Consider the following 23,887-nt stretch of genomic DNA (forward strand, 5'->3'; position numbering starts at 1 on the left):
TAATTATTCACCCGCTTTATCCAAATTTTAATCTTTGTACTACACAGAATGCAAACTTGCAGAATGACATTTATTTCCCATTAACCTAATGAGCTTTCTCATTCTCTTTTTTGCCCTCCTCTCTTGTAGTGATTCATTATGAAGAGGAGGGTGACTTGGTCTAAGATTTATTGTGCGTTTTGTTTGCAATGACCCTCTACAAAGGAGCTGGGGTGGTCGTGTTTTCAGGGTCTGCCTGGCAGAACACTGCTGGAATCTGAGCCTTGGTCAGCCCCAACATTCAGGGAGTGACCTCGACGCCGACCTGCCCCGGAGGCGTGTGAATGCTCTGTACACTCTTGGGATGGGTAAAGAGCAAGAACAGACATAAAAATAAGAACGTTGCTAGTATGCTGCTTGGATGCAATCATGGTAATGAACCGGGGCTCGAGCTGGTGATTCAGGATTCAGGCTCCCCCAGGCTCTGCCGCGCAGTGGCTAGAGACTTGCATCCTGATAGCGCGCCACCCGGCTCATGCACAGCTTCTCCGTGACCTCGGGTAGAGCACTCACTCTCTCCGTGTCAGTTTTATCTGCTGTACCTCCACTTTCCTGTGACGGTACCTCCTTAAGAGTCCCACATGGCTCACAAGACATGAGCCAGCCCCAGGCCTCCGGCCCCACATCCGTGTTCTATGCCCTCATGCCGATCACTCAGAACCAGATCTTCAAGGTGTCCTCAGCCCTCTGTCTTTGCTCACGTCGTGGCTTCTTCCTGGAACGCCCTTCCCACACCTCACCTGGTTCTCACTTACCTAACACTCCTCCGGATCCCACCCCAGCCCGAGCTGGGCAACAACACTCCATGCTTCTACCATGCTTTCCCTTAAATTAAAAAGCAGAACGTCCCTCTTTGATCACACATTTCACTAGAAGTACCTCTTTCTGGCCAGGACAGCTGCATCCTTATCCAAACTCTTCCACTTCCTAGCTGTGTGATCTTGGGCTGGTGACTGCCCCCTCTGTGGGCATCAGCTTTATCTCCTGTAAAGTGGGCCTCACAATACTACATCCCTCACAGATTCTTCATGAGGACCAAATGTATTAATTTCCCTAAAGCGTTTCCAACAGGGTCCGACACTTAGCTCTCTGTAAATGTAAGCTATTACTGCTTCCATAAAGGCAATAGTAAGAATGTCTATTTTTAAGAGACTGTCATAGGAGGTAGATGCAGTAACATGTGACAAAGGGCCTGGCACAATGCCCAGTCCTGAGCTCAGCTCAGCAGGTGAGGTTATATAACGTATACATTATATATATATATACATATATATATATATATATACATATATATATATAGATGAACAGCATTTAAAACTTAACAAAGCAATACATCTGAGAACAAAGAGGCTATATTCGAAGAACCAACTCATCCTTCAAAGAATTCAAAGCTGGTCGCCAAGAAACAGGAATGCGCAATCTAGAGGAGTGCATTCTAGGTCATCAGACAATACTCATAATTCTTTATATTTGTAAAGCCCTTGACAGCATACAAAGTGCTTTCTGATCCATTATCATGCCTGGTCCTTGTCTTATCTCAACATGGAGGATAGAGACTTTTTTTTTTCCACCTTATTTTAGTTGACAAGGAGACTCGGGTTCAGAGAGGTGGCAGGATTCTGCCATGCTTCCCAATGCCAGCTAATGGTGAGCGAGAGATGAAAACCTGGGCCACCCCATTCTAAACCCCAGCTTCTTTCTAGAATATTCTGGGGCATTCTGAGCATCCCAGGAAATGGTTGACAGGCACAGGTATCCAGGTGTGTGGAAATTGGGTCCCTCCATTGAAACACCTACACCCCATTTTCTTGAAAACTCCCCATCAAGTAGATGGTGCTGTGTTCTTTCTTCTGGTCTCTGGAGAGTCCTAGAAGGGAGTTGTTAGTTTCCTGTTTTTTGTTTTTAATTATTTTGAGAGAGATAGACAGAGAGCACTAGCAGGGGAGAGGCAGACAGAGAGAGATGGAGAGAGAGAGATCCCAGGCAGGCTCTGCACAGGCAATGCAGAGCTCAGCATGGGGCTTGAACTCCTGACAGGTGAGCCGAAACCAAGAGTCGGGCGCCTAACCCACAGAGCCACCCAGGTGTCCCAAGGGGCTGTGAGTTTCTTCCGGAGTTCAGAGACGCTCACCTAGTGTTTTTCCAGTCAGCGCCATTTCTAGTTGAGACTGTGGGCTGTCAGTGTCTCATGTCAGGCCTCTGGGGAACGGGCGCCTTCCTCTGTTTGGTGGCCGCTGGGAGCTGTCACCGTCTTGGTGCTGGGTCCAGGAATGTGGCCTCTGTAAGGACCTGGACAACTGCCTTCTCAGAAGGCCTATGAACCCAGGGACTCGGGAGAAGGAACGTGTCCACTTCTAGGGGTAAATTTTTTTGCAGAAAATGACCTCATGCCTTAACTTGGCAAAGGGGACCAGCTCAAGGGACAGCAAGACTTGACTTAGATCTCCAGAAGCAGCACAGCTATTTTTTTAATTTTTAAATTTTATTATTTTTAAAAAAACAGTTAATTGTCAAATTGGTTTCCATTAACACCCAGTGCTCTTCCCCACAAGTGCCTTCCTCCATCACCACCACCTCTTTCCCCTCTCCCGCTCCCCCTTCAACCCTCGGTTTGTTTTCAGTATTCAATAGTCTCTCAGGTTTTGCATCCCTCTCTCCCCCCAACTCTCTTTCCCTCTTCCCCTCCCCCTGGTCCTCCATTAGGTTTCTCCTGTTCTCCTGTTAGATCTATGAGTACAAACATATGGTTTCTGTCCTTCTCCACCTGACTTATTTCGCTTAGCATGACACTCTCAAGGTCCATCCACTTTCCTACAAATGGCCATATGTCATTCCCTCTCATTGCCATGTAATACTCCATTGTGTATATATACCACATCTTCTTGATCCACTCATCAGGTGATGGACATTTAGGCTCTTTCCATGATTTGGCTATTGTTGACAGTGCTGCTATGAACACTGGGGTACAGCTATTTTTAAAACTATTTACGGAAATGTAACATATATGCAGAGGAGCACACTGGACCCCTCCCTTTCAGCTCAATGAATTGTCATAAACCCCGAGAAGCACCACCTGCACGAGTAGCATTAACAGGCACTCTGGAGTTCTTCCACCCTATCTAGTCCCTGTCCCTGCAAGGTAACTGCTGTCCTCGCTTCTGTCACCAGAGGGCCTCACCTGACCTGTAGGCTCTTACAAGGAGGGGGAAGGCCATATTGATGGCTTTGGTGCCAAGGACAAGAGCCAGTGACTTTGGATCCTTACAGGCTGTGACAGCAGCTATGGGCACGCTTATTAGGCATCTGGCCAAACACCTTTCTAATTCCCGTGACAGCCCCGTGTGGTTGATGCCATTCCCATTCTGCAGGTGTGGAAACTGAGGCTCGGGGAGGAGAAGGGTCTTGTCCAATGTCCCACAGAGTGAGAGGTGGGGGCAAGATTTAAACCCCGGGAAGTCTGGCTCTGGAGAACGTGGACCCTGGCCACTGCTGTGCTATCTCAGCTCACGAGAGCCTTCCCTTGGCTTCCAGATCGGCCATCGGGACTTCGACGTGGAGAAGCGTCTCCGGAGGGACCTCAGAAGGACTCACGCGCTGTTGTCAGATGTGCAGCTCCTTCTGGGGAGCATGGAGGAGAGCAAGACGTCGGTCAGCAAGGAGGAGCTGGAGAAAGTGCACAGCCAGGTGGGTGTCCTGGGTCCCCTCTGGACCAGGCTGGGGAGGACGTGGCAGCCAGCCGGGGGTGGGGCTGGGTGTGGCCACAGCACAGACGTCTGACCTTCCCAGACCAGCAGAGAGAGGGGGACACCGTGGGGCTGAGTGGGCCACTTGGAGGGGATTTATAAGTGAGAAGGAGGTGGTTATAAATGACTGAGGAGTCCAGTTCCCTTCTTCGGGACTGAGGCAGAAGGTCTCCTGAGGTGGTGGGAGGACAGGGGGCCTGCGGCAGACAGGCCGAGTACAGCGCGCGGGCGCGTGTGGTGGCCACCCAGGCTGGGTATGAAACAAGGGGTAATCGTGCTGATAAAGCAAAGCCTGAACCACCACCACCACCACCACCACTAGCCATTTGCCAGTTAGAATTGTAATGGTGTTCATCTCTGCCTGTCACCTTCTGGAGTGCCCACCATGTAGCGCTTACTCTATATAGGATGGTGTGTCGAGTTCTCCACTGAGGTCTCTGGGATTCTCATCTCTATTCTCCAGGGGGGGTGACTGGAAGGCAAGGAGGGGAGGAGACGCATCCAAAGGCAGGCAGCTGGAAAGTATCAGAGCCAGGATTCGAACTCAGGGCTCCACCCTCCCCGGCTGCCTCAGAGGAGAGGACTGGAGGCAGATGGGAGGTGAGACCAGGCAGGAGCCACGGACCTGTGGAGATGCAGATGGCCCAGTCCAGGGAAGGAGGTGTTGAGAGGTGTGAGGCAGTCAGATCCCGCAGGGGGGATGCGGGGCTTGGGGAGAGGGTCCCACAGCGGAATATCACAGCAGGGACACATGACTGGCTACCAGACCCTATGGGGGTGTGGGTGGGGATGGGGTGAGCTGGAAACAACGCAGGGGCGCTCAGAGCCCCACTGGAGGTGCTGTGCCCATGCATTTGGTGTTACTGCTAAGTCCCACACCTCCTGCTAAGAACCCACATGTGCCGAAGCCAGGCAGGGAGAGATGGAAGGCATTTCCTGTTGTCTTCACCCCCTTACCTTCTCAGAGTGTTGCCCTCCCTTCTTCCTCCGTCTCTGGCCTCCTGTCACGTAGCCTCAGTCCTGCCACATGGCTGCGGGGTTCTCTGCCTCCACAGACTATCCCCAGGAACTTGGATGGGTAATCCGTACTTTTTGGACTCTCAGGCAAAACCATATACTTCCTGAGGGCAACACTATGCTTAATCACGTCTGATGACACCTGTCCTGTCCATCACACATAATCAATACTAAGTAACTGCGTGCCTGTTGAATTCAGTGGTGTCATCCACCTCATTTGACAAGTAAGGAAACTAGGGAACAGAGAGGGTGAGGGATTTGCCTGAGGTTGCACAGCCAGTCAAAGACACAGCCGGGCCTTGAACCCCCATTCCCTGACTCCAAAACCACTGCTCTACTCTCTTCCTTCTGGAGACACTTGTGAAGGTCAGCAGGTCCCCAGGAAGGCAGCAGGAGGCAGCAGAGTCTAGCTCCAGGTCTTAGAAACACGATCCAGAACTTTCTCCACATCCTGTCTCTGGTGTCCACTTCCCGTCCGTCAAATGAAAGGTTCCAGGTAGAGATTTATTACCTAAGGGAGAAAACCTTGTTTGTCTTTCAAACGAAATTCCTGACTTGATTCCAATTTCATGGGTTTCCCCGTAAATTCTTGGATTCCATTAGTTCCCGTTCCACGATCCAACAAACTAGGGCACGACACCGTGTTGGGATGTCCGGCCTGCCCAGTGTCCTCTGATCCGGGCCAGGTTCCCAGTCTTGCCTTGCTTCTCCTGACCTTGACAGTTTTGAGGAGGACTGGCCAGGTATCCTGTGAAGTGTCCCCTGATCTGGCTTTATGTGGTGGTTTTGTCAACGGGACCCGGCTGGCGAGTGTGGGGAGAGACCGTCCCAGAGTGCAGTGCTATGAGACCTCAGGACACCGAAGGGCCCTTCTCTCTCAACAATTCCATGATTTTTTTTTAGCTGTTCCTTCATTTAGCAGCCCTGCTTCTTAGGGTGACCAGCCATCCTGGCTCGTCCTGCACTGTCCTGGTTTGAAGGCTGAACGTCCCATGTCCTGGGCAGGCGCCAGAAAAAACCAGGACAGATGGTCACCCTAGTCTCTCCATGGGTGTGTCAGAAAACGAGAATCCCCTGGGCTTAAACACATCCCCATACTCAGTCCTCATCCCCTTCTTACTCCCAGGGGAAGGGAAGTGACATGGTGCCCATTATACAGATGGGAAATCCTGTCCAGAGATGGGAAGTGAGGGGCACGGCAGCTAAGCGGCAGGCCTGGGATTCATATCCAGGGCTTGTGATTCAAATTGTCCAGCCCAGGGGTTCCCTGGCCTTTCTGTCCACGTGGGTGGAAGACTCTTGGCCTTTTGACTTGCCTCAAGGGGGCAGAGGTATCTGAGCGCTGGCTTGGTTAGGACCCAGGCATCTTGGGCTGGTGCAGCCCCCTTGGCAGGGGCCCAAGTGCTCTTCCCACCTCCCACCAAAATATTCCTGATGCCACAGCCTCTAAGCATCCCCTCCCCACAGGTGATTGCTCTTAAAAACGAACCATGATGGATTTGTCCCTCCTTTTCCTTCCTCTTTCAAGTATTCATGAGCAGCCTTCCTATGTAGGGTTAAAAAGTGTGTTCTTGAAAAATAGTGGTATTTAATGAAGGCGCCTCGAGCTGAATCAAAGAGCTTCATTCTTCTGAAAGTCCTTCTTCCCCATCTCTGCATCCGGCTCCTATCAAAGGGAATTCACAGCCTTGGCTTTCTGGGGCTGTTGTCATGGAAATCGTTAGAAGGATGGCTTCGTGTGGACCAGAGGTCAGGGTGTAGTTGCTTTGGCTCCCAGCACACGTGTCCCAGATGCCGGAGTCAGAGCTAATCAAATAAAGCAGTGATGACATTGGGTGTCGCTGTGTTTCCTCTCCAAGGGAAGGTATTTGTCCTTTACCTGAAGGCTCTGGGGACCGAGGTAGAGAGAGCAGACAGGAGGGGGAAGAGAGGGAGCTAACTTTGCAACTGACTGGGCTGTAAGTGCTGGGTATGGCACTGAACAACTTCATTCATTCATTCTTCATTCATCCATTCATGATTTATGCATGCAGCACCTCCTGTGTGTCAGGTGATATGCTCCGTCTAGGTATATAATGGTTAGTAAGACAGACACCCTCCCTCGTGAAACTTACATCTGATAGAGAAGAAGGCGAGCAAACAATGATAGAAGTAAGTAGAAACCTCTCACACCTTAAAATGGGTAATAAAGGTAATAAACGGGGTTCAGGAATAGGGAATTGCAAGGCATCGGGCTGAGCTTGGGTGGCTAGCTAAAGTACTCTGGGAGAAGGAGAAGCAGACAGGGACCTGATCGTGCAGGACCTGGAAGGTTTGGATTTTATTTGAAGGCTCGTGCGAAGCCATTGGGAGGTTTAGAGCAGAGAGTGATATCTGCTCATGGTTGGGAGGATCGCTCTTCTGCGTGGAGAGAATGATAAGGCCGTGAGAGGCTTGCGCACCCTTCCAGGCCGGAGGAGGTGGTCCAAGTGTGACAGAGCGGGCTCAAAGGGACAGACTTGGGGCTGGTTTGAAAGTCATGGGACATTGGGAGCCTGTGTGGCTCAGTCAGTTGAGCGTCTGACTTCGGCTCAGGTCATGATCTCCTGGTTTGTGAGTTCAAGCCCCGCATCGGGCTCTGTGCTGACAGCTCCGAGCCTGGAGCCTGATTCCGATTCTGTGTCTCCCTCTCCCTCTGTACCTCCCATGCTCCTGCTTTGTCTCTCTCTGTATCTCAATAATAAAAATGTTTAAAAATTTAAAAAAAAGGAACTTATGGGACTTGTAAACTTTTGGTGGCAGCAATAAGTGCAGTGTTTAGAGAATCTGCACCATAACCACAGGCGGTGGTGATTTCTATTACTGACCCCTTTAACTAATAAAGATACCATCTCTGAGAAGTTGAGTAACTTCCCCAAGGCCACACAGCAGCATATGTCTGAAAGCTCGGAATGCCAGCAGACCTGTGCCTGTGCAGCTTGGTTGGCATTGTATGTCCTGCTAACATTGAGCGCCTACTATGTACCAGGCTTTTTCATGGTGTCTTGGGATCCCCAGACTTGGCGGCCCGACGGATAATTTATGCACCGTTTAAAAACCACCGGTTCTGGATCCCACCCCTGGGAAGTCTTTTCTTGGTCCTTCTTCATGAAGTCTGGGCTGGCACCCAGGATCTACACTTGTTTAGGACTGGAATCTCAGAACCCTGGGCCTCCTTTATCCCTCAAAACACGCTTTAAAGTTCCGTGGTGACACGTCCATTTTGTAGACAAGAAACCGGATGGCCAGGGGACATTAGTGTGACAGATGTTCATGAGGCTCTTTCCCATTAATTAAATTTGAGTCAAGAGGACTGGATCTGGACCTTCAAGGTGCGACGTGACGTGACCTCCTGGAGACTTTTTCCCAAAGTGGAGCCTTCTCGTCGCTTGATGGCCAAGTGCTTGCGGGGGGGGGGGGGCCCTGCGGTCAAGGCAGCAAGGCTCTTCAGACACACGGCCACGCCCTGCTGCCCTCCGAGCTCAGTAAGGGCGGCGCAGGAGAGCCCGAGACAGCTTGACTCTCTGGGGGCACACAGACAAGGGAACTGCTTAAACGCGCCCGTTAGAGAACTACAGGCATTCAACAAATATTGATACAGCCTGGACTCTGGGACCAGTGGAGGCCAGACTGCAGGGATAAGGAGGAGACACTGTGGCCTCTTCCCTCCAAGGGCCTCTCAGGCAGCAAGAGGCAGACTGAGGACGGGGGGGGGGGGGGGGGGGGGGGGGGGGGGGGGGGGGGGGGGGGGGGGGGGGGGGGGGGGGTTAGCCAGAGAGGGTGCCCTTCATGTGGCCGTGGGAGCGAAGCTGGTGGCTTCAGCTCTCTCCTTCAAGACAGAGAGGAGTTGCAGTTGGGGGGACGACGCAGCAGAGCATGAGGGGAGGCAGGCGTGGCACAGGGAGCCCATTCCTCTCCGCGTGGTACGGCCGATGCATGGAGTATCAGGTGTGCGGAGGTGGGGGGCGCAGTTAGAGCAACGCGGGTGGTATCGGCAGCTGGGCCTGGAGCTGGCTCGTGCGTGGTTTAGTGAGCCCGGCTAAGGAGTTGGGGTTTTATCCCAGAGGCCGTGGGGAGCCATACAGAGTTAAGAGCAGAGATGGGCGTGGTCAGGAATGCTTGTTAAAAATGGCGGGATCCCAGGCGCCGCTGCGGCTCTGCTGGGCAGCGTGCCAGGCTCAACCAGCAGCGTGGGCGAGTTAGAGCATCTTCCGGAACCTCTGGATTCTGCCCTTATGGACAGGCATCCCCTGGCCCGTTACCCCAGCGTCTGGAACCTCGAGAGAATTATCGGCTCTTTTCACCCAGTTTCCTTCCCCTGGGAGCCTTGGATATATCTCCAATATACTTGCAGTTTAAGACCCTTGTGATAAAACGTGGAAGACTCCTAGAGGCAAGGTAGACCTTTCTGGGTTCAAATCCTGCCTCGGCTACCTCATTAGCTATCTGCTTTTGAGCATGTCATTCTGCCTTTTGGCCTCATTTTCCTCATCTATAAAGGGGATGAGGGAGGGGCGCCTGGGAGGCTCAGTTGGTTAAGCCTCCAACTTCAGCTCAGGTCACGATCTCAAGGTTTGTGAGTTGGAGCCCCACATTGGGCTCTGTGCTGACAGGTCAGAGCCTGGAGCCTGCTTCTGTGTCTCCCTCTCTCTCTGCCCCTCCCCCACTCTCACTCTCTCAAAAATAAATAAACATAAAAAATTAAAAAATATAAAAAGGGGCATGATATTCCCAGTGACGGGGTCTAAAGAACACTAAGACTGCATTTGAAAGAATTCCCTCAGATAAAAACTTTCAGACAATGATTTTTAAAACGTCGCACTCCCCACGGGCTCCCCGGTCCCGGTCACAGGTGTGCAGGTGCTGGGTGCCAGAAGACTTCGGTTTCTGGGCAAATGGTTTTTACAAGGCCTCGCAGAAGAGGGCAGGCAGGGCAAAGCGGGGGTTGGGGGGGGATGAACTAATGACACCTGTTCTCTGGAAGCAATTACTAATTAATTCCCGTGGAATGTTTCCACTGGAAACAAACTAGTCTGGAGACAGAAGCAATCCCAAGACCCAAGATACATAATTGAGATAATCACTGTGCGTAAATTACATCTGTGGGAGCAGATGCTGACACCTGCTCCCACAAGACTGGCAGAGGGCGTCTTCTCCAGGACACTGGCTGCTCCCCCCCCCCCATTTGATTCATGCCTTTGACCTTCATCTCTCCCCCCAAAAGAAACACAGTATTTGCTTTTTGCTAAATCGAGACACGCCCCCCCCCCCAAGCTCTTTCCTTTACTTAATTCGTGCTGGGGACTGTACTCACCTCTCCCTGCTGACAACCGGCGCTTCAATCCTCCCCCTTTGCTCCCCCCATCACCTGTCACCTACATCTCTCACGGTTCTCTCCCGTCCTCTGGCCCCTGGCCTGGTCCCAGCAATCTTTCTGCCGCCTGATCTGCAGAGAGAGAATTTTTAAATTTGCCTGCGATCTTGGCTTTTTGTGTTCTGGCTCCGTCCGCGGCTTCCGTGGCCCTCAGAATACAGTGCGGGTTCCTCAATGTGACCTTTGTGGATGCCGCGTCCGGCTCCCGTGCTCCTGACCCTTCTGACCAGCAGCTCAGGGACGGTGTGGGGCCGCTCACACCTGTCTGACCACCTTCCCACCTTTGCCCAGGCTGTGCCCTCGGCCAGGTTCTCCCGTCTCCCTTCTGAAACCTCTCGTGACAATCTAGTTCTCTTCTTCTTCTTTTTTAAAATGTTTATTTATTTTTGAGAGAAAGAGAGGGAGAGAGAGAGAGAATCCAAAGCAGGCTCCAGGCTCTGAGCTGTTAGCACAGAACTTGATGCAGGGCTCAAACCCACAAACCACAAGACCACGACCTGAACTGAAGTCAGACACTTATCACACTGAGATACCCAGGCACCCCCATCTGGTTCTCTTCTGAGCTTGGGCGTCTCTGGGAGCTGTCTCTGACCCCCATGGGTTGGGTGATGCCCCCCACCCCGGCTCTCACCTTCTCTCTGGGGTGGCACACATCATTCTCTTGCACTCACCGCTTCTGCTTGCCTGTGCCCCCCATTTACCATCCAGTCCTTCAAGACAGGCACTGGGCTACTAAGGGGACAGACCAAGAGATTGGTCCAAAGACACAAACGTAATAAGGCGTGGAGCTGGGATTTGAACCCACAGACATCAACACAAGGGAGTTTAATGGCTGCTCCCCCAGACCATGAATGTATCTCGTGCCAGCCCTCTGCGCCTCTGGGTCCTCACGCCCCTGTGGGAAGCCCTGGGTGCTCCTATAGGCCCATTCACTAGGGAGTGCAGCTCAGTTTCAGTCCAGGTGGGCCCGTTGGCCTGGTGTGTCTTCTGCATGATGCACTCTGAGCCATGGCTGGGCAACAGCCTGAGGTTACCTCCCCCCTACCTGCTAGCGTGTGGAAGACCGATAACCCCTGATTCATCCCCAGTGCCCTCAGGCGGGGCATTCGTCACCATGTGTCACCCACGCTTCCACGAGACATTGAAAATAATTAATATGCTCTGGGAGGATGAGTCTGACGGGAGTCTTCAGTGTGAGTGAGCGCCTCCGGAATGCTGCTCCCCAGCCGGGAGCCGCGGGACAGGTGGCCTGGGTATTTTATCCGAAGAGACGACAAAAAATTTTTTTCCTTTTTCAAGATTATGTTGGAGTGAATTGATTCAATATTAACATAACCCCCTGTCAGAGGAGAGAAAAACCAAATTGTAATTGGGTGAAGACATGGTTACCGGGCCTGTTCACCCCACAAATATTGACACGTCCGATGCTGTTACAGATGAAGTGGGGAAAGGCCGGTTTCATTGTGGGCCAGGAGTGCCGACTACATGGCTCCCCAAAAGGACGCGTCGCCGGTGAGTGCCGTGGAGGGCCAGGCCGTCCACCAGCGTGATCACAGCCACCTGGACAATCCCCATACTGGTGGCGGGCATGGGCTTAGATTCATCAATTTGTGGGGCGCCTGGGTGGCTCAGTCGGTTAAGGGTCCAAGTCTTGGTTTCCACTCAGGTCATCATCTCACGTGTTCTCGGAGTACCAGCCCCCCATCGGGCTCGTGCAGAGCCTCCTTGGGATTCTCTCTCCCTCTCTCTCTCTCTGACCCTCCCCTGCTCCCTCTTTCTCTCTAAATAAATAAATAAACTTAAGAAAAGATTCCTCGGTTGTAACATTCTACCACATTTGCTTTCTCATTCTTTCTCATTTTGAATTAATGGAGAAAGACTTACAAACATGACACCCCTTTGCTCCAGTCAAAACGGAGAGTTTCGCATTGATAAAACACTGGTTTCTAATCCAGGGCCAAATCTAGCTCAAATCCAACTGCCTGTTTCCTGTCGCTGTTGTGTCTGGTGTTTTTGTTTGGTTGATTTGGTTTTTTTATTTTTCTTTTTATCACAACTTAAGAGCTGAAAATGGTTTTCATGTGCTTTTTTTAAACTTTATTTTGAGAGAGACAGAGAGAGCACAAGTGAAGAAGGGACAGAAAGAGAGGTGGGGAGAGAGAATCCCAAGCAGACTCTGCACTGTTAGTGCAGAACCCAATGCGGGGCTCAAACTCACAAACCATGAGATCACGACCTGAGCTGTAGTAGGACGTTTAACCGACCGAGCCACCCAGATGCCCCTGGTTTTCATGTTTTTAAATGGCTACATTAAAGTACTTAAATCATTAAGTTCAACCCCTGCATCAGGCTCCTCGCTGACAGCTCAGAGCCTGGAGCCTGCTTCTGACTCTGTCTCCCTCTTTCTCTGCCCCTCCCCCACTCATACTGTCTCTCTGTCTTTCAAATAAACATTAAAAAATTTTTTTTAAATTAAGTAGTTAGACAAGTACAGTCCCTACATTCATGTATCTATATCTATCCACATCTGTATCATTTGCCTATCATCTATCTATCTATCTACCATTCATTTTTGCCTCTTTGTCTGCAAAGCCATACACATTTACTATCTGGTCCTTGAAGAAAGTTTGACGATTCAGATTCTGCCCATTGGCCCATCAGTGTTCTTTGTCACAATGCTTCTCCGTGTTCAGGACCCAGCATGGATGAAAACGTGTTTGCACTTAGTTTTCTGATGTTATGTCTCCTCAGTCTTTCTGTCTCGGTATTTTCCGATGCTGGCACTTTGGGAGGGGTTCACGCCAGCTGAGTGGGCCCTTCCATTTGGGAGACCTGGAATTTGAGCCCCTCTCTTTGTAATTTTAGAGTCTTTGGATTTTGTGCAGGTTTGAGGGTGTCCCTGGAACACAGGACTTCTGATTTCGAAACCAGAAAAGTCCCCAGCAAACAGGGGGGAGCTGCCCACCCTAGGTGCGGCATCTCCAGCACCGAGTAATTGTGAGGAAGATACAGGAAGGTACCCGCGGGTTTTGGGGTGGAGAGAATGAACCAGGTGCCACCTTGGGTGCCTTTCCTCGGTTATCTGCTCATTGTTGCCGTTTGGATGAATTCCTACTGTCCATGTATTATGGCCGGCATCTTGCTTTTTTTGCTCCGTTTGCTGATATTATCCTATGGAGTAGTTGGTTCATTCTCCTTGCTATTTCTGAGACTCTCTCACAATTTAGCCATTTTGTTGTTGATGCGCCCGTAGGTTGCATCCAGATTTTGGTAACTGAAGATACATTTTTTCCCATGTTATTTTATTCCGAAGCAGGTGGGTGTGTGTGCGTCTCTGTCAGGTGTAGACCTAGAAATGTGGTGTCTCTAGGTCACAGTACACATGATTCTTTAACTATGGTCGATGTAGCCAAATGATTCTCCCAAGTGTCTATAGACCCGGCCAGCAGAATAGGACAGCGCCACCGGTGTCCCACCGGGGCAGACCTGCCTTTGTTAGTGGTTCTCAGCCATTCTGAGGGAGGACGCGTTTGTTGGTTCTGTTTTGCATTTCCCTGACGAATAACCAGGTGGATCGCCTTGTCGAAGTAGAAAGGCCATTTGGAAAGCTACTTCTGCCTCATTCAAGGCACATGTGCATCTTACAAACTATTGGCCATTTTTCTTAGTGATTTGTGAGATATGTTGGATGTAAGCTCTCTGCTGGTTAGGTATGTTGCGCATACTTACTCCCGTTTTGCAGACAAACTTTGGGACATGCTGTTGCCTTCTCTTAGCTTTGCCATTTTAGATTCGGAAGCCCTTAATTATGAGGTAACCCAGCTGGTCAATCTTTGATGTCTCGGAATCCAAATTTATAATGACTTGGTCAGGCAGAGGGTGTTCTGGTTAGCCAGATGTTCTGGTTAGGGAGGGTGGTGGCGCAGGACGGCGGGTAGCTCACCGCCCTCTGCCCGGGGCTCTCGCCTCGACTCAAGGTCCAGCCCAGGAGGTTTGCTGAGCAAGTCTGTGGTCACTCTCCATGCAGGTCATTTCCTCCTGCAGGGCAAGGCCCTGCCCATACCACCCGCCCCTCGTCCTTCCTGTGGAGCTGGCTGTCTGCACACCTGCCGGTGGCTGGGTCAGAGACTTGTGTTCAGGAGGGACCCGGAGAGCAGCCAGGCAGCAGGCGGTCTTCCGAGAGGGTGTTCAGGGCTGGCTCAGGCGGGCAGTGGGCAACTCGGGCTGCAGACCCAGGTGCCCGCCACCCTCCCCGGCCTGGGACAGGTTAGTGATGTGCTGAGCTGACCTCTTTCCTTAGCTCCCTCAGCACCTGTGCGTGGAGCCCCGACTATGTGGGGACCCAGAGGGGAGCAAGCCCCAAGTGGCCTCCAGGAGCCCATTATCTAGTGGGAAGACAGGGAGGTACTCAGATGCTGTGCTATTTAGGGGAGCAACGGGCTGCTGGAGCAGCGGGGTGCTGAAAATATAATAAAAATCAGGGCATGATAGGAGGGGGCAGGGAGGGCGTTTTATGTGTATTTTATCCTGCTTTTCCAAGGTTTTCTTGTTTGGGGAGAACATCAGTGTACTTGGAAGCCACTGCAGCCAGAGGTGAAGTCAGGAAGGAAATTCGTAAAGCCCGTTGAGTCCTGTAGTGCCTGAGTGGCCCTTAGATCCGTAATACAAAATCAGGAGGGACTCTTTTCATTTTAACTTTTACTGAAGGATAGTTGGCAGGCAATATTATCTTAGCCTCAGTTTGTACAACCTAGAGATTCGGCAACTATATACATTAGCAGATGCTCACTGCAGTAGGTGAGGAAGGACTCTTAAACCCTCAAAGAAAAAGACTCCAAACAAGAGAAAGGAGGTCTGTCTTACTCAGCAGGTGGGAAGCCCAGGCCACAGGGCTCTCAAGACAAAGCTGTGGCTTTAAAATTCAGTCCAGGTCCCGGCCCCCTTCACCACTTACACGCTGTGTGATCTTGACAAGTTAACTGATCTCTCTGAGCCTCAGTTTCTTCATCTGTACAATGGTGATGAGAGTCCCCACTTCAGAGAGTTGCTACGTGTTCCAACTAATATGTTCCCGGTAAGCATTCAGAGACTAGTTACGGTGAGTCCACTACTAATAATTGTTTTTACTCTGAGGAGGATGGAAACCAGACATATTCAGAAAGCATTTCGATGCATCAATAAATAATGATCCCCCAGCACGGTGTAAGCAAGACGGCGGAATGTTTAATATATGCTCACATCGTTTGATCAAGGACACAGAGAGTAACCTCCGGATGGTCTCAGGAAGTTTCCCCTTGGGACCACCGTCATCTAACTCCTGAGCCAGATAGACCGACGGTGGACCTGGCCTGACATTTTTAATATGTTTGCATTTAATAAACGTGTTTGAGATCAGGGCTGTCTACGGTGTGAGATGCTGGTAATTCCCTTCGGGGGAAAGCCTGCCTGCGCAGGTTAATTCTTCCGAGGGCCCTGATGGGATGTCAAGGCCTGCCATGTGGCGAGATCAGCCTGCAGTGACGTGGCTTCTCAGAACACTCCGCGTGCATTCACGATGCAGGATTCTTAAATCCTCCGCGTTGCCCAGAAATCCAGGTTCTAACTGCTCTGCCGAAATGTCAGCGTTTTCCCCTCTCCCCGCTGCATTCCGTATGTCTGGCCCACTCCTCTCGCAGCTTAATTCCTCCAGAGCAAACATTTCCCAGGTATTTAAAGCAGGCAGCTGGCTTTGCATAGGCGAGTAATGTGCTATTCATCGGGTTGTAGTTGGCGTGGACGTGATGGGAATCTCAATCGCCCTCCCAGGGAACGGGGTGGGGGGTGCTCGGAGAGCGCTTTGATGAACCCAGCAGCAGAGAGGCTCCCTGCGGTGTGGGCCGTGCTGGCCCAGGAGGGGCACGGGCTTGGAGTCCTGTTGACTTGGATCTGATCCCAGGCAAGTCACTTCCGCTGCCCGGGTTACCATTTCCCCATTTGGGGGCTGATTCCTGGCTTGCCAGGCAGTTGTGGGCTGTCGTGGTCATGAATCGCGAGGGCCCCCATGGTGCCTAAGAGCGTCGGTGTTGAAGAAGTCTCATTCCCTCCCCTTTTTACCTCTGAACAATCAGGAAGGGTGAATATCTATCCCCCTGTGAGGAGGGACCCTACGCAGGATAGGCAAACAATGAATGGCCGTTATTCTACCACAAGGTTTTGAATAGAGCTCCTTTGGTCCAACATTTTTTGGCAGATCAGGACCACCAAACACTATTACCAAGGGTTTGTTTTATATAATTTTTAATGTTTATTTTATTTATTTTGAGAGAGAGAGAGGGACGGGGAGGGGCAGAGAGAAAGGGAGAGAGAGGATCCCAAACAGGTTCTGAGCTAACAGCACAGAGCCTGATGTGAGGCATGAACTCACGAACTGCGAGATCGTGACTGAGCCAAACTCAAGAGTCAGATGCCTCACAGACCGAGTCACCCCAGCGCCCCAGCACCAGCAGTCTCGAGTGTTGATTCTGTGATGGACGCTGTGCCTGTATTATCTCTTCTCACTTGTTCACTCATTTTGTATCTGGTTTCTGCCAACCCAGCTCAAATAGCTCAAGCAGGAGATGATTGGCCAAAATATCTGAACCGTTCGGAGGCTAAACTGCCTTCAGGCTTGGCTGGATCTAGGTACTCCAACCATGCCATTGGGAAGTGTGTTTCCTGCCTCAGCACCTTTGATGTCCCCTTATATTCGCAATCTCTTTCTTGCAGGGAAGACAGCCACCAGACATGCCAACCTTACAGTCTGCATCACAAAGAAGCAACTTTGTTTCTATAGTCCCGATAAAAATCCTGCTGTCTACCATGCGGTTATCCCACAACTAAGTGGTTTCTGGTTGGCTAGGCTGAGTCACGTGCCCTTCCCAGAGCTTGTTAGGGGAGGGTCAGCTCTATCAGAACCACCTGGACATATGGGGGATGGGCACTGTTTTGCAGGGGAGAGGGGGTGCCACTATGGAAGGAAGGGAGAGTGCACACTGCGTGCATGCGTTGCAAAATCTCCCTGTAAAACATCTGTTGTGGGCACCACTGTTACTGACGGAATGCAGTGGAAGGGCTCGGGGTGGGAGTCATTCCAGGCTGTCACTCAGTTCTGGTGAGACCTTCGGTAAGTCCTCGACCTCTCTATCCTCCATTTCCTCAACCCTAATGACAAGCATGGTTATTGACTCTACTTCAGAGTGTCATTGTGAAGGATAAATGAGTAAATACATTAAAAGTGCTCAGAGCAGTGCCTGGCACAGAGCAAGAGCTCATCTTCATAATCCGTGTGCATGGCAACCTCTAGGCTTGTGCAGTGCACAACAAATAACAACTGTACTCAGCAGTCCTACTTGATGAGTATGAGCCATTATTTCCCGCATTTTGTGAATGGAAAGATGAAAGCTCAGAGAGGCTAAGTCACCCACTCAAGGCCATACACTCATAGATAGAAATTGGGGATTAGGCCCCAACTCGGCCTGACCTCTGGGTGTGCTCTTAACCAATGCTGTGGTAATAATGAACATACCACCTCATGGGGGGATGAGAAGCCATATTGGGGGAACACCCTGCCAGCCCCGTCTTTGGAGAAAAAGTGTTCAGAGCAGTGCCTGGCATACAGTAAAAGTTCGTCATCACCAATATCTGTGACATCCCTTCTCCAGATTTATGCAGTGCTTTGATCTGTCATTTCCTCGTGCCTAGGAGCAGGAGAGCGCCAGGCTTCCAGGACCTTCAGGGCTCCCCCGCGATCCCTGAAGAGTCAGGACCTCACCAGAGCAAAGCTGGACGGCCCTTAGTCCATGCCCAAGGTCAGGAATCTTCTCCCCACCTATAGCTGGAGTGCTGGGAAGAGCCCTAGCTCAAGGGGCTGGGGCAGGAATGACACCCTTCCGGGGTGCCTGCCTTCCCGAATTCGAGCAGGCTCTGGGGAAGGGTGCCTGCTGGAATGAGTGAATGATAGAATGACACCATGTGCAGGAGGAAGAGAAGCTCCTGGTAAAGGAAGGCGTTGGGTGCTTTGTTTCATATACCTTTACTATCGTCTTGTCGCTTTTACAAGAAGATAGATTCGGAGGGGAAGGAAAACATGAGCCTGTATGAGAGTCAGATCAGTTGTCTTGTTGAGAGCCTGTTGGCGGCCCAGCCCCAAGACAGGTGTGAAGAGGGATGGACATCGCCAGGGACATTACCCCCCAACCCTCTCCACCCTGCATCTTGGAGGTCTGCTGAGGAAGCACCCAAGAGGGCTTGTCTATTCAGAGGGGTGATGACGTGGAGCTGAAAGGTGTGAGGTGTCCCCGCCCCCTGGGCTCCTCACTGCCACACTGGCTTTGAGGACTGGAGAGTGGACCCCGCTAACCCTTCCCGAGGGCTGTCCTGGCCGCCCGACTCCCTTCTGCTCTCTGACGGCCCCTTTGGAGCGCCCCCCAGAAGGGAAGGCAGTGGGCGACATCACCCCTTCGAAGGGACTGATCTCAGCCCAGCATAACTTGCCACCTGACTTCATAAAAATGTCACTCAAACAGCCCCCATATGGAAATAACGTGTGCTGAGTTATTCTTACACTGGGTCATCCATAATGGAAAATCAGCCCGAGATAGCCCTGTATTTCTTCCCACTCCCTAAAGTGTAATAAATTGACATTTTTAAAGCTCGGCATTTGGATGACTTGTCATCAGCAGCCCGGAGCCTGCCCAGTGGGGGCCTCAGGATGGGGCGGGGGCAGGCTCTGGTCATGCCCCTCCAGATCCTACTGGTTCGTGCGCTCCGCTGGGCACCCCCCAGTCCCCCATCAGCCAGGAAGCCTGAAGGTCCTCCCTGTGGTGGTCATCCTGGCCTCATCCTGGCCGTGGGAACTTGACGTTCTTTCTGTCATTCTCCTTGCCTCTGAAATGGGGTTAAAAACCCCCATTTCGGGGCTTCTGGGAGTCTCAGTCAGTTAAGCGTCCTTGATTTCAGCTCAGATAATCTCACGGTTCATGGGATCGAGCCCCATCTCGGGCTCTGTGCTGACCATACGGAGCCTGCTTGGGATTCTCTCCCCCGCTCTGTGCCCCTCCCTGCATGTACGTGTGCTCGCTCTCTCTCAAAATAACTAAAAAATACATTTCTTGGGCTGTTAAAGGGAATGAAAGGGACAAACAGGAGTGCCGACCGCCATTACTGTTTTGGGGTTTTCTCACCGTGCCAGTCACGGTGCTAAGTACTCCCAGATTTCACGCACTCGCTACACAGGACTACACAGTGACAGGGCTTACCCACTTCACAGGTGAGGACACTGAGGCCCGAGGCCCAGTGACCCACTGAGAGAAGCTGACGCCCCAGGTCTGGCTCCGTGCCCACGCCCTGAGCCCCACACGTGGTGGGGGCTGGCACTCAGCAAGTGCCGGTGAGCCTTGGTTTCCCTCCTTGTCCCTTGGGCATGGACTCGTTTATCTGACGGAGGCTTTGGGGACGATGCGGGTTTCCTCAATGCATCGATTCGCTCCCGAGTCCCATTCCATTGTGTCTGATTGCTCCCCCTCACATTCTCCAGCCCCCACCTGGCCCCGGCCCTCAGGGCACTGCCTGGGTGTCCTCCCTCATAACACCAAGCCACCGAGCCCACCAGTCACTCTGCAGCCACACTTTCGCTTTCTTTTCATCCATCCGCCCCCATGCAGCCCAGACTTTCCAGAGAGTGCCTTTTCATGAGGGACAGTGGAGCCCCACAATAAAGAGCTCGGACTCCGGAGGTGGACATGCCAGGCTTCTCCGCTGGCAGCTGCATGTCCCCTGGGCAAGGCCTTTTTGCTCCGGGGGCTTCCGTGTCCTCATTTATCAACCAGTCATGATGGTGGGTCCCTGGCTCCCAAGACTTCTCACAGGGCTTTTCTGAAGCAAGACGGAGAATGCACGGCGCCCTGGAAACAGTTCCCAGACTGCAGTAGCAGGTGCACCTGTGAATGCCAAAGCCGATCGGGGGTGAGATCATCCTATCCCAAAGCCAGAAGGAGCTAAGAATGACACCACCCATTCCGAGGAGGAACTGTCCCCCTCTCTGCTTGCTCCAGGGGGGCCAGGGGAAGGAAAGAGCGCATCTTCATCATGCATCATATTCCGCCAGTAAAATGGAGATCAAATAGAGCTTCCTCGCTCCGGGGAGGCTCTGAGGACCAGGGCATTGCGCAGCCAAAACCCTCTGCCCGAGGCGGTACTGCGATCGTGGGTTCGGCACTACACTGACCGTGGCTGCTGCTTGCCTCTTGGCCCGGAGCCAGGCCCGGTGGCCGGGCAGCAGGCGCCGAGCGGTATCGCCCTGCCTCCCACTGTTAGCTCGCTGATGTCATCTCCCAGGACAGCCCGCCAGCTCCTGCCCGCCAGGACCTTTTCTTCTGTGTCCTCACCAGCTGCCCTCTTTCCAGTCTATTCCAGTAAAGCCCATCCTGCCCACGGCAACCAGGGGTAGATCATGCCGCCCGCCTCCTCCTCCTCCACCAGTGGTTTCCCTATAGACAGAAGTCGGCTCACTGGCCTCGCCCCTGTGCTCCCCTCCCCATCTGCTACCTCGGCACCCCTTCCCCATCCTCCCCTGGACAGCTGTCCAGCCGCACTGGCTGCCTTTCTGTCCCTCAGCACCACTTCCGCTTTTGTTCTTGTTCCTGCCTCAGGACCTTTGTACCAGCTACTTCCTCCACTCAAGGCACCTTCCTCTTAAATGGGTACACGGTTGTCTCCTTGCATCTTCCAGGTCTTGGCTTAAATGCTTCTCCTTAGTGAGGCGTCTGACTTCCGCGGGAGCCAGGGTCTGGCTCTGCCCTGACACCTGTGTGCCTTGCCCAGAGGCACCCGGAGCCTCCTGCGGGAAGATGAGACAGGGCCTGACGGCTCACCTCCTCTGTCGATGATGCTCTAACAGTGCTGGTACCGCCTCTCGCCCTCGTCACACCCCGTGTGCCTCAGCCGCCCCTGCCCCTCAGGGAAATGGGCTGCTCTCGCGCGGAGGCCACTGCAGGAATACATTGTTCCTGGGGTCTGGGAACATGGGAGTTTTGTGGATGGTGGCTGCTGGCAGTGGGGTGGGGCCGGAACTAGAGGTGCCAGTGTGAGAAAAGCTAGGGCCTCGATTTCCCCATGTGTGTAATGGGATAATAGTGGTGCCCACCTCGCAGATCTAAGCTGAAGGTTACAAGGGAAAATGGAAGTAACACCTTTTCCCCGGGGCACTTGACTGGAGACAAGGGTCCTGGTGACCTCCATATTTCCCGCCTTCCACTGATGTTACCCTTATTCTAACATCCGGGCTGGGCTCCCGATACTCTGAGGAAGACATTCTCTGCGCACTTTGGAAGGGATAAAAATGCTCTCAGGGGGGCTCTGCCCGTTGTCCTGGGGTGGTCTCCACCTTGTTTGATGGTTGTCCTTTCACAGATCAAGGGGCCCCTGCACTTACCCGGTGGCCTCGGGGATCAGAGATTGTCTGCAGGTCACTTCACAGACACTCCAGCTTGCTTTTTCTTCTGTCTTGTGAGCACGAACCTTAATATTATTGGCTGTTGGGAGGGGCAGTGGCCTGGGAGTGAGCAGACCTGCTGGTCTGGACACTACAAGTGGCCTCTTCCCTCCGTGCAGCTGTGTGACCTCAGGCAAGGCACTGTCCCTCTCTGAGCCCTGAGTGTTTTGCTTAGGAGTCTCTGAGCATGCTCTCTGCTCAGAGATTCTAGGGTTCGGACATCCAGGGGAAACTGCCAGGTGCAGAATGGACTTAGGTTTTGTGCCCGGATGTGTTTTTCTCCAGCAGGGAACGTCTGTCCTCTGGGGCCATGAAAGATAATTGTATCTATTTGATGGCCTCACTTTGCTAAGATAGGAGGCCTATGTGTGGATGGGTGAACATCAGGTAAGAAAAGGGTGAAAAAGAGAAACTTTGTTTAGGTCAGTGGCTCTTAACCTTCAAGAACCCAAGAAAAATGCGTACATGGCCAATAGTTTACATACCATTTAAAGGGGGTTTACGATTCTGAAACCTGGTTAAGAAACCTCTACTTGACAAATTCCTGCTGACTTTTGAGTACCTCCTCCAGGAGGCCTTCCCTGATTCCATCCTGTGTTCCCAGTATCTCCATGCCTTCCCTCCTGTGCTCCTCAGGGAGGCCATCGCTGCCTGTCTCCCTCATGGGGCGGGGTGGGGGGCCAGGGGCCAGGCTGACTGCTCCATGCCTACACTAAGCGAGTGTCAGCAAACATTTGCGGAGCAGACCTGGGGCCAGCTACTGGCTCTGAAAAGTGGCCTAGCCTGATTTCATGGGACAGCGTCCAGTCCATTTTGAGTATCTCCGAGCCTGCAGCCACCTCGGGTACAAACAGGTTCGCTTCCCCTCGTTGTGGGTTGATGAATAGCCGTGAAAACAGGAGGGTCATCCGTACATTATTCCGCCACCCGAGAGGGGCTGGGCCGGGCTGGAGGGGAAGGGCACTCAAGGAGGTAGTGTCACGGGCTCTTCTCTCTCCTTCTCCCCCCCCGCCCCCCCCCCCCCCGCCTCGGCCTGGTGCAGCTGGAGCAGAGTGAGGCCAAGTGTGAGGACGCTCTCAAGACCCAGAAGGCGCTGACTGCGGACCTGGAGAGCATGCACAGCGAGCTGGAGAGCATGACCCGGAATAAGAGCCTGGTACCCACCTCTCCTGGGAGTTGTGGGGCCCCGGGGCCAGCGTAGGGCTCTGGGCACCAGCATGGGGCCTCTGTGTACCCAGCACTGCAAGGGGGGCCGGGGGCACTTACTGCAGCCTTGCTGGGTCAACATTCTGAGAGTACAGGCATCCTGCTAAGAGCTGAGCCTTGTGAAGGCTATAAGGGCATATGTGGGGATCAACTATGTGTTCCTCTCTATGAAGGTAGGCAAGGAAACGTGTTGTAGACCTAATGTGTGCTCAGCACCTTGGGGATGCATTCCATATGAGCCTTTTGTTTGCTCAGCACTCTAAGTGGAACAAAACAGTCTGTGGTGTGTCCATAGTGTGCTTGCCAGGTGAGTGGTCTCCAGGCACTAGTTGTCCTACTGTGTGCTCCCCACCATAACCTGGGATTTGGGCATCACGGTTGGGTTACTGCATATTCATTCTTACAAGTGGAGATACAGGCATCCCTCATGGGCCCTCTTAGGCTCAGCTCACTCCTATAAGTCACCCAGCCATCTATTATGAACCTACTATGTGCTCACTACCGAATGGGGGAAACGAACATTTATTAGGAATCTAATGTATTGGTGAAAATTGGGTGTGCATTTCTAAGTCCCCTGTCTGTGTGTCCAAGGTTGACTTAAGTTTGTACCCCGCATCTAAAATCCTGGAGTTTAGGCATAGCCACAGATTCATAGGCAAAAGCTCATCTCAAGATCCCCGTTGGATCCTTTGTTCCAGATTTTGCTGGGACCAGATTAATGGGAACTTGCCCAAAACATTCACACACACAGACACACACACACAGGGATGTACACACTCACCTGCAAAATTACCAGACACACTTACAAAATAAATGCCCTCATAGGTAAATTATGCATCTAATTTTGTCCATCCACCCAGTTACCTATTTACAGTTCACCTGCTGTATGCAGGCCGTGTGCCGGGAAGGTATCTGTGAACAGAACAAAGTCCCGGTCCTCACGGAGATGACAGGGGTCTGCACCCACACGTGTGTCCCAGG

General features: G+C 52.2%; 1 protein-coding gene across 1 annotated transcript in view; it reads left to right on the forward strand.

The window, feature by feature from the left end:
- MYO18B (myosin XVIIIB) overlaps positions 1–23,887 on the forward strand; it is a 258,552-nt gene that overhangs the window by 154,824 nt on the left and 79,841 nt on the right. The window contains exons 34-35 of the mRNA XM_029922290.1: positions 3,571–3,723; positions 22,743–22,856. Of these exons, the coding sequence (XP_029778150.1) occupies positions 3,571–3,723; positions 22,743–22,856 (267 nt within the window). The remainder of the gene's footprint in view (positions 1–3,570; positions 3,724–22,742; positions 22,857–23,887) is intronic.

The sequence above is a fragment of the Suricata suricatta genome, chromosome 14 (genome assembly GCF_006229205.1).
Source record: "Suricata suricatta isolate VVHF042 chromosome 14, meerkat_22Aug2017_6uvM2_HiC, whole genome shotgun sequence".
Classification (NCBI taxonomy): domain Eukaryota; kingdom Metazoa; phylum Chordata; class Mammalia; order Carnivora; family Herpestidae; genus Suricata; species Suricata suricatta.